This window comes from Mesitornis unicolor, unplaced genomic scaffold (genome assembly GCF_000695765.1).
Source record: "Mesitornis unicolor isolate BGI_N332 unplaced genomic scaffold, ASM69576v1 scaffold11737, whole genome shotgun sequence".
NCBI classification, from domain to species: Eukaryota; Metazoa; Chordata; class Aves; order Mesitornithiformes; family Mesitornithidae; genus Mesitornis; species Mesitornis unicolor.
Genome location: NW_010198443.1, coordinates 12,465 through 22,130, shown reverse-complemented (window position 1 = coordinate 22,130; position 9,666 = coordinate 12,465). Strand labels below are relative to the sequence as shown.

Sequence of the window (9,666 nt, the reverse complement as noted above, 5' to 3'; positions counted from 1 at the left end):
CCTGCTGAGGCTTTTTTAGACAACTGCTCCTCTGCATGACCTTCCTTCTGCTCTGATTTATTTGGCTATTAAAATAAAAACTGAACTTTGTTGAAATGTGACCGAAGGAAAAAAAAAAGGTGTCAGTTCAAATAATTTAATGGCATTAAAACCAGCACAATGCACAGTTTTCTGTGTTTTCTCAAATATAGTATTCCCTGGCCTTCTCATTAGCTAACGTTTCCATCCAGTATGCTGGTGGGAGATGAAAGATAATTGATATATTTAACCTAAATACATCGTGGAATGTAGAACATTGCAAGCTATAATAAAAAATTTAATTATTAATATATTCTGCACATGGAAGATATAAAGAGCAGAGATGCTAAAGCATGTGTTTTCCAAGTACAAACAAACCAATTCCCCTGAGCTGGGAAAATCAGCCAGCTCGCGCTATGGAGATTCCACTTCCATAATTTCTGTCCCTCTTTGGCCATGCTCCGAAGATGGAGCCCTTTATCCATCTTACTATAGAACGCAGTCACTGTGCTGTATGTCTTGTTGACACTGAACCAGCCATTCCCCTCATCTGCTTGAAATGAGGGACCTCAGATGCTTTAAAATTAAGGAAGCTTTTCTCAACTTCCTCTGTTACAGTATGTTCTTCTATGGGCTGTACTGTGACTGGGATCTTCATCCAGCTGTCAAGTTTTAAGGCTTGCAATCCCACTGATGGCTTATCTGAAATGTCAGCTATGTAAAAATCTAGATTTTGGGGTTTTTCTTCTCCCTTGTGCTTTGTTTGGTTTCCTCACCTAAGGGCCTTGCTGCCTTCTGCCTTTTACTGGGTAAGGATAGCTCTTTCCTGAAATCAAGTCTTTACCTGTGTGCTGGCCCAATAATTCAGTTTTCTTCTATTCCAGTGCTGGTATTTCTTTATGAGTATTTCTTCAGGACCTGACTATGCTCCATGAACATCTTTTTCTGTGCTGGAGCCAGAAAATGCCCCACATCCCTGGCCAAGCTGCTGCCCGGGGAGCAGCTCTCCCTGCCCTTACCCATTTGCCTGCGTTGCATCCTCGTGCATGGGTTTGCTTTGCAGCTCTCTGGGTATGTTTTGCCTCACACCCGAGCGCTCCTTCGCTTTGTATGTGCTGGTTTGCATCTGCCACAAGCTGGTTTTCTCCAGGGCATCGCCACACGCTCCTCTTCAAAGCTGCATGTGGCTGGCGTGAGGCCACTGCAGCGTCCCTAGTTGTGAGCATTTGGTCCTGGTCAGGACTGGGTCTGCTTTTTTCTGTGACTTTGTGCTAGGCAGTACTTTCATCTCTTTCCTGGCTGTCTCATTCCCTGACTGTTCTAATTGCTTTTTCTAATGCTAGATTGTCCTCCTTTGGTATTTTTTTCTTGTATTATTTTTGAGATTGATCCTATTAAGTTCTTATCTTTCAGTATGTCATCCCCAGCTTTGAAAGCAAAGTCATTTGTTGTCAGCTGCAGCTGAATTACCTATGCATTAATTGCCTTTGTAGGTCCCTGAATATCTTACAGACTTTTTTTTTCTTTCTATGACATACTTTTCTTTGAAAAATATTAAGCACCATTTACTTCAAATAGCTTGCTTGGATTTTTGCTGCTTGCTTCTCTGAGCTTGTCATTAAACCCCCAAGCTCTGCTGATGTTATTGCCAGTTTGCCCAACACATATTATAAAATTAACAGATTTGAAACTGCTCACAAGTTGTCAGTGTCAGGTTCTGTAAAGATTAACTTGCTCCTGACCCTCTTTCTGCAGTGCTTTCTGTTGAGGACACACAAGGGTATATTTTTTGTGCTGGCCTGCTTGACAGCCATTGCTGATATATTTCCTGTGCTGTTTCCTGCACTGGGTTTAGCAAAGAGCAATAAGGAGGCACGTGACAGAGATATCTACTAAATAGGGTTTAATGACTTCTCTTACACGTTGCAGCGCAGCTTATTACACAAAAAGCACCTTTGAAGTTCCAGTGCCTCTCAGGCAAGCAGCCTCCCTTTCTCCGTAGGCTGCAAATAAGGTATGTCAGTGAGCACTTTGTGTCTCCTGCTTCCTTCCTAGAGCAAGCACTATGGCTCAGGCACTTCTGAATCTTGTGGGGCTGCTGCTGGTACCTCCCAGGACAGGAGCAGAGAGCAGTCCTGCTCCTCCTGACGCAGAAACCACAGTGGCTTCTGTCTGCCTTCCCGGCACAACCAGCCAGCCTGGTCCTAAGGGCACTGTCACAGCCATCTGTATCTGCCTCTGACAGGCAGCAGCCTGATTTCCAGCTTAGCCCACTGACTGCTGGATAATAAAACTCAAGAAAGGCACGCACGGCCCTTTCTGTGCCAGCTAGACAGACGCTACATATCTTTATATGTTATTCTTTCCAAAGGGGCATGGGGAAGATTTGCATCCCAGGACCACACTTCCTCCATATCCCAGTGCTTTCAGGGATGCTAATTCAGGAGTCAGGAGATCGGGCTTCTTTTGCCGCGGGCTTCCCATGGGACAGCCCTATGCTTCAGCTTCTATGTGCTAAGTTACAAGTGACAGCATTTTCCTCCATCAGCTTTCCAGGCACAAGGGAAATACTGAACAGAAGAAGAGGTTGAGGAACGTAGAGACTGCGGCAGCGGTAGCCATCTCTAACGGAGAACAGAAAGAGCCTTCCTTTGCTGGGGCTGTGCTGGGTGGGTCAGTACCAGTGGAGATGCTGGCTGTTATTTGGCAAAGGATGCTCTAAACCATGTAGCACAGCAAGGGGATGGTGATGGAAACCTTTATAGAAAACATTTCACAAAATGTAAACAACAGGTCTTCTACACAGAGATAAAGATGGAGATTAATGCTTGAATTATCCTGGATAATTAGTGTAGCAGGTAATTATTTAAAATCTGGCACATCTGTGAATACATCACTGACTGAATTAGAAAAATCCTCACAAGTGCTACAGTAAGATGGCTTCAGCAATCCCATGGGGAAGTCTTTATGGGATATTAATTCTTACTTCAAATGGCAGAGATTTGCAAGAGGATTATGTGGCCAGTGTGACACATTCACATTGTGACAATAAGTGATACAGGTTTTTTTCTCACAGAGAAGCCAAGTGCCAGTTTCTTTGAGTTCATGTGTTTTTTGAGCTTGAGGACTCGGCCCTCTTTAGAAATAGAGTGTTTTATAGCTGAAACAATGAGCAGTGCTTGAAAGAAAATGGTGACAAGAACACGGGCATGAGCAACAGGAGCTCAAAGAGAAGACAGTGAAACCCAAACTTGGATTGAAATTCCTAAAGCAACAAGGTCACTCTTGCAAAGCTTAGTGGATATATTTCTTTAGCTTATTGCAAACGTTACCAAAAAGTTGTCACCAAGAACACTGTATGCGACAGCACAGGTCTACAGGATCCTGTCCTCGCTGCGCAGTGGGTCTGCGTCGTGGTGCATGCAGTGGCTGATGCAGTGGCTGTAACTCAGGAGCACTTCAGGTCTGAATTGGATATCGAGTGACTGCTGAAGTCTGGTACTTTTGGTATTCAGCACAGGGAGGAGAGTTAGGAAAGCTGTAGATTTGTGTGCAGGTTTCACTGCTTACAGCACTAAAGAGAGCTCTAACCAAGAAAATGGTGGCTTCCTGGCACACAAAGACATTCTCAGTAAAACTGAAATGTCTCTTTGCTATGTATTTCCAACACAAAACTGCTGCCAGGAACTCTCATCTGATTTGCTCAGGTTCTCAAAACATCAAGGTGAATAACTGAGATAGGCTGAGTTTGTAAACTCTGGGGAATTCACAGCAGCAGCAGGAGAGAGGAAGAAAAGATACTTTGAGCTTTGTACAGAGGGTCTGTCGTTTAAGGGAGGTTATATCGCACTTCTTGACTGAGACTGCACAGGAAGAAATGGAGCTGGAGCTGAAGCCAGCAGCCACCAGCCTCACCCACAGACACATTTACATCAACAGGGATCTGTTCAGACCAACCACAAAACTTCCCACTAAGTTTCACAGCGCTGCCCTGCACCTGCATTCAGCCCCTAGTCAAGCCCACGTAGTCCCCTTGAAGTATTTTAAAATGAAAGAAGAAAAAGCACTCAGCAGAGAAAAACTGGTTTTAGCCCTTTTCGTCCTTCCTTTCCCAGAAAGCACTTTGCAGTCCCCAAGCTATAGATTTGGCTTCTCCTCCTCTACAAACAGCATCCAACAGCCACCGCTAAATCCCCTCTGCCCGTGCGGTCCCTTGGCTCACCTGGCATGTGATGCCAGTTGTTCCTCCTCCTTCTTCTGAAGACTCTCAACTGAAGTTACCCAGATAGGAAATGTTCAGGTAGAAAGATGGGCATGAGGGAGCCTTTAGGGTTGAGCAGGGAGCAGCCAGTCCTGCTTCTGGAAGAGGAAGAAGTTGTTAGGAGCAGTCATTAGGCAGAACTTGTCCTGGGGGGTGGCTGTGGAGCTCTAACCTGGAATTTGGGAAGGAGGAACAGCAGCTGCATGGCACCAGCTTGTCCTGCTCTCCTCCAGCTCTGCTGAGCTTGCTGCAGTCTGCAGGTAGAGACAAATGAAGAAAAAATGAGCAGGAAGTTGGTTGAGGGGTTTTTGGTAGCAATTATTTCTACTGCTGCAAACTGCATTTTTTTTACTACCCAGAACTTCATTTCCACCAGCATCAGCTTCTACTACTTCATGGGGATGCTGCAATTTCTCTGCTTACAGGGTCTGATAATGTATGAGGCAAAAAGGGGCAGGCTGCTTCTCTGAGTCTACCTATGGCTTGAAAACAGCCTTTCAGTAAGCTGGCAGGGGACAGCAGTGCTCTGAGCTGATTCAGACCATCTGCAGAGACTGATGTGCTCCCAGGCCACTGAAGCAGTAGTTTTAAACTGAGAGCTGCACGTAATTTGAATATGCTACTAAAATGGAGTTCAGCTGCATGTCACTGTCAAAATGTGAGTGTATTTTACCCATGTCAGAGCACTGGAGCATAGCCAGAAAGCCAGTGTAGTAATTTTTGGGGGATGATGTTCAGCCATATTTTATTAAACTCCCTGTCCTGCACTTCTCTGCTTGTTTCTGCAAGCTGCTGCCCTGCAACCCCACATACCTCACTCAAGAGGGCTGCTTGCTCCAACCTGGTTGAAATCTCCTTAGAAACTTAAAATCCTGCATTGCCCTTTTTTCCTACCTTGTGCCATTGCTGAGATCATCACTGCTTTGGTTTGATCTCATGTCAGATAGCGTAATGCTGAACAGCTAAAATGTTATAACTGTCAGCTTAGCACTATACTTGGCAATGATAACAATATACAGATTTACCATTTAAATTCAGTGTACTATTGTAAGCCATGTTCAGTACTGCTTGGCTTGAAGACTTCAAACTATTTCCTTCCTCTTCTGTCTAATGCCCGGATTTCTGTAGAACAAACAAAACAGTGGCATGTTTTAACTTTAAAACCAGCACAAACCAGCACAAAATCCATTTTGAATAGCTGCAATATCTGAGTCCAGATGTTGAAGGGAATGTGCAGTTTGGTACTGGGCAGAACCACCTCTTGACTCCAGGGACTGGACTGCAAACGGCTTAGTTTGGGGATCACCATTTGGCAGTCTGTAAGGTCAACACCCTCCGTATTCCTTTCCTGGCGATTGTGTGTGCCCATCTGTGCAGCTGTAAAACAATGCTATTAACTTCCCATTTTTACTTTGTTGGGATGAAAAACACTAGAGCAGAGCAAGCTAGCATGGTGATAAGATAAATGAAAAAAACCCCTCAAAACCCCGAAGAGTAAAAAAATCCTGTTTTGTGTAAGAATAATGCAGAGGCAAGTTTTAAAATATAGCGTGCATAAAATGTGTCACTTTTTTGTAAGAGCTGAATTAATGCATGTTATAAAAAACAAATAAACTAAAAAACACTATGAAAGATCTTTTTCCAGGGGAGAATGTGAGAATTCATTGGATTTGGACATGAGAAGCAATGGTTTGTGATAATAGAAGTGCTAGCAAAAAGCAACATAAGAAATGTGTTTTCTTGCTGCTTGTCTTGGTGAACAAATAAGCACCCTCTAAAGGACGAAGCCAGGCTTTAGCATGTGGTTGTTGGGGTTTTTTTGCTGAACATCGCTATCATCTCATTTCTCAGGGGTTGGTATTTTTACACTCTAGCTCCATTGCACACTGATTTTTTTAAGTACACCCCCAGTAAGTGAGATGGAGGAAGCAATACTGCTTTGCCTGCAGCTGGAGAAATCCTTTAGTGTTCACATCACCTCCTCAGCTGTGGGCATTTGCTCCAGGAAGTCCTGTCTGAAGCTGCTGATATTGTCTCTCCTTCTCTGGTAGGATCATGCAGATATTGAGTGGAAGTTCGCACGGACAAAGCTCTGGATGAGTTACTTCGATGAAGGTGCCACTCTGCCCCCTCCTTTTAACATTGTCCCGAGTCCCAAGTCAGTCTGGTACCTCTGCAAGTGGATTCACAATCAGCTGTGCCCAGGCGATGACTCCGACAATGAACAGAAGAGACATGAAAACCTCAAAACATTCACAGTAAGGAGCTGCATGGTTTTATACTTCATTTTTCGAGGGTGCCTGTGCACGTTCAGGATCCCAAGGGCCACTGCTCTGCTGATGCAGTAGAAGGGCGCTGGATCATAACTTGCCAAGAGCCATCAGAAGCTCTAAACAGGACCAGACAATTAACGTATCTGTGCCTTTCTCTTTCCAGGAACGGCATGCTGACAACCTGATTCAGAACCAACATTACCAGGTAAATGCTTGAGCACATGACAATTTTAATTGCTGTTTCTTCTTCCTGCTCATTCTCTAATGCCTCAATTCTTGCTTCTAGCATACATTCTGGTAAGCGTAGGTGCTCTAAGATTTTGCTTATCATGATTAAAACATTTCCTCATTAGAGGCGGGATGGTTCAGTAAATCACGCCGAGTCTTTCACCACCTCTGAAGTAGGAGAAAACTTGCCAGGTATCAGTCTGGCTGCTGAGGTCAAAGGAGACATCCTCATTGCCATCAGAAGGACCCGCCTGTCACACCATCCTGATTGAAACTGTTCCTGCAGCATTTCTACAAATCTTCAATTGCTCCTCTCCTGTTCTTTTTTGTAAACATCCCTAACTCAAACAGTGCTTGGAGTTCTCTTTTGTTTTGGACAGCTCATGAATAAGGACCGGTTCCTTTGTTGAATTTTACTGGTTTTGTTTTTTCTCAGCCTGCCTGTCATCAAGTACTCATTACAGCCAACCTACAAAAGGACAAAACTGTATTAAAAGAACCAGGTTCAGTACTTGAATCCAGTGTGATGTATTCTGCTTGCATGCTGGAAGGGAAAAAATTCTCCAAATGTTAGGTGGTACGTCAGGCTGTACTGTCAAAAGCCATTAGTTATTTGTCATAAGACATCTCCTGCTTTTTTGAAGAGTGCTTTTATGTGAAGTTGATATTTAGCATAGTCAGCTTTGACAACAGACATTTGGTGCTTTGACTTCACACCACAGTTTACAGGTACTAACAGTGGGATCTCTCAAAAAACCTCCCAGAAAAACCTTGGTGTAGCATTTCTAGTGGTAAGTGATTTTCTTAGAGAAAATCACAGAGGCAGGTCAGCCACTGTCAGTGAGAACTCACTGAAATGCAGTGAGAACAGAGGCAGCAGTTGAATCACTCGTATTGTTTCCTATTCCAGGAGGTGATAAGAAATCTGGTGAAAAGATACGTTGCGGCAATGATAAGAACTTCTAAAACCAATGAAGGTTTAACTGAAGAAAACTTCAAGGTAATTTATTATTCCTTAATAATAATTTATTGTACTAACTCAAGTAGCCACTTGCAGAGCTCGCACTAACTTGTTAAGATGATTTGTAACCTGCTCTGGAAATATTCCTATTACTGGAGCTAGGAATATGCATGATGTGCGTGTGGGAGTTTCTTGAGCAGAGAATATTACTATTTGAGTGTCTTCTCATATGATCACCTCCTAGATTTTAATACACAACATGCTCTGTAGACAACAGCATTGGGAAATGGCAGGAATAAAGTGTCTGATTTGAGTGATACCACATTCCTACCTGCTCTGGAAATATTCCTATTACTGGAGCTAGGAATATGCATGATGTGCGTGTGGGAGTTTCTTGAGTGGAGAATATTATTATTTGAGTGTCTTCTCATATGATCACCTCCTAGAATGGCAGGGATAAAGTGTCTGATTTGAGTCGATATCACATTCCTAATCCTAACACAGACAAAGCCAAAGGAATAGTCTGGGTTAATGGATACGAAGAACACTTACCAGCAAAGTTAAAGTTAACTAAACAGGATTCCTGCCTCATTTCTAAATTTCAGCTATGTTTTCCTTCTTCTGTAACTGTCTTATTTGACTTTTTTGGGGGGAGAGTGGATGATCAAGAGGGCCGGTCCCACAGCCTCTGGAGACAAAGATCTAATGAGGTCTCCATTTCTCAGGATTACCAATACATCTTTCTTTTTTCTTGTCACTGAATAATGAAGATGTATGTGGTATTCTTGTGAGCATGATTTGCTATCAGCCGTTTGCAAAGCTCTGAAGAGCTCTCCCAAGGGAACGTGATCATTCTTTCATGTCACAGATAAAACTGCTGAGCATAACTCATTTCTCCCCTTGCCCTAGGAATTAAAACAGGACATCTCAAGTTTTCGCTATGAAGTTCTTGACCTCTTAGGAAATAGGAAGCCCCAGAGGAGAAGTTATTCTACCAGCAGCACAGAGGTGTCCCAAAAGGATGAACCAAATGAGGATGGTGCTGGAGAAAAATCCAAAGCCAAGAGCGTGTCTTTCAATGTAGCCAACAAAAAAAAGGACTTCAATGTATCTGCTCTAATTAAAACTATGTCTGGGATCGATATGGTGGAAGAGAAGCCAAAAAGCAATGGGATCAGTAAGCGCTCCTTTGTCCGAAATGGAAATAGAGTTCAGAGACTTTCCAGCTCCAAGAAGGAGTCCTTTAAGAGACTGGGGCTGCTTTTCTCCAAGATGAATGGACATGTACCCGAACCAAATTCAGAACCCATGTACACTATTTCAGACGGAATTATTCAGCCACACTACATGTGGAAAGACATTAAATATTCTCAGATGGATAAAGAGAAAGACGGGAATTGTTCCAGAAGTGAAATTAACCTCAATGAGGTGGACTACAGTGGGAACAGGAGACTTACAGGACAGAGCAAGGAGTGCCCTGTGGTTTGTACCAGCTCTCTTCACTGTGCTTCCAGTATTTGTTCCTCTAATTCCAAACTTATAGACTCGTCAGAGGATGTGTTTGATTCCTGGGGAGAGGCTTGTGACTTGTTCATGAACCAGTGGAAAGATGGGCAGGAGGATCACGTAACAACTCGGCTATAAGTAAAGCTATCTTAACACTTGCTGGAAAACTTAGCCAGTTATTTGTAATTGTTTGCTCTCATCTTTCTGTCCACAGGTGAAAAAAGTATAAAACTACTTATGTTAGCCTATTTTATAGCCATCTGCACCTTTTTTAGTTTACTTTTTTTTGCATTCACTAAACTAAAGGTTTTACCATGTATAAGATCTATAAACCACAGGAATCCCTTTGAATGCACTCTTAGTCTTCAGACCCCACAGACTTCAGACACGCTGGTGGCGGAGTAAAGGATTTTTCCAGC

At 43.3% G+C, this 9,666-nt stretch overlaps 1 protein-coding gene across 1 annotated transcript in view; it reads left to right on the top strand.

Annotated features, from left to right (window-relative positions):
* TRPC5 (transient receptor potential cation channel, subfamily C, member 5) overlaps positions 1-9,385 on the top strand; it is a gene marked incomplete at its 5' end in the record, with an annotated part of 43,425 nt that extends 34,040 nt beyond the window's left edge. The window contains 4 exons of the mRNA XM_010189153.1: positions 6,331-6,537; positions 6,716-6,757; positions 7,691-7,780; positions 8,651-9,385. Coding sequence (XP_010187455.1) covers positions 6,331-6,537; positions 6,716-6,757; positions 7,691-7,780; positions 8,651-9,385 — 1,074 coding nt within the window. The remainder of the gene's footprint in view (positions 1-6,330; positions 6,538-6,715; positions 6,758-7,690; positions 7,781-8,650) is intronic.
* Positions 9,386-9,666: the final 281 nt, after the last annotated feature.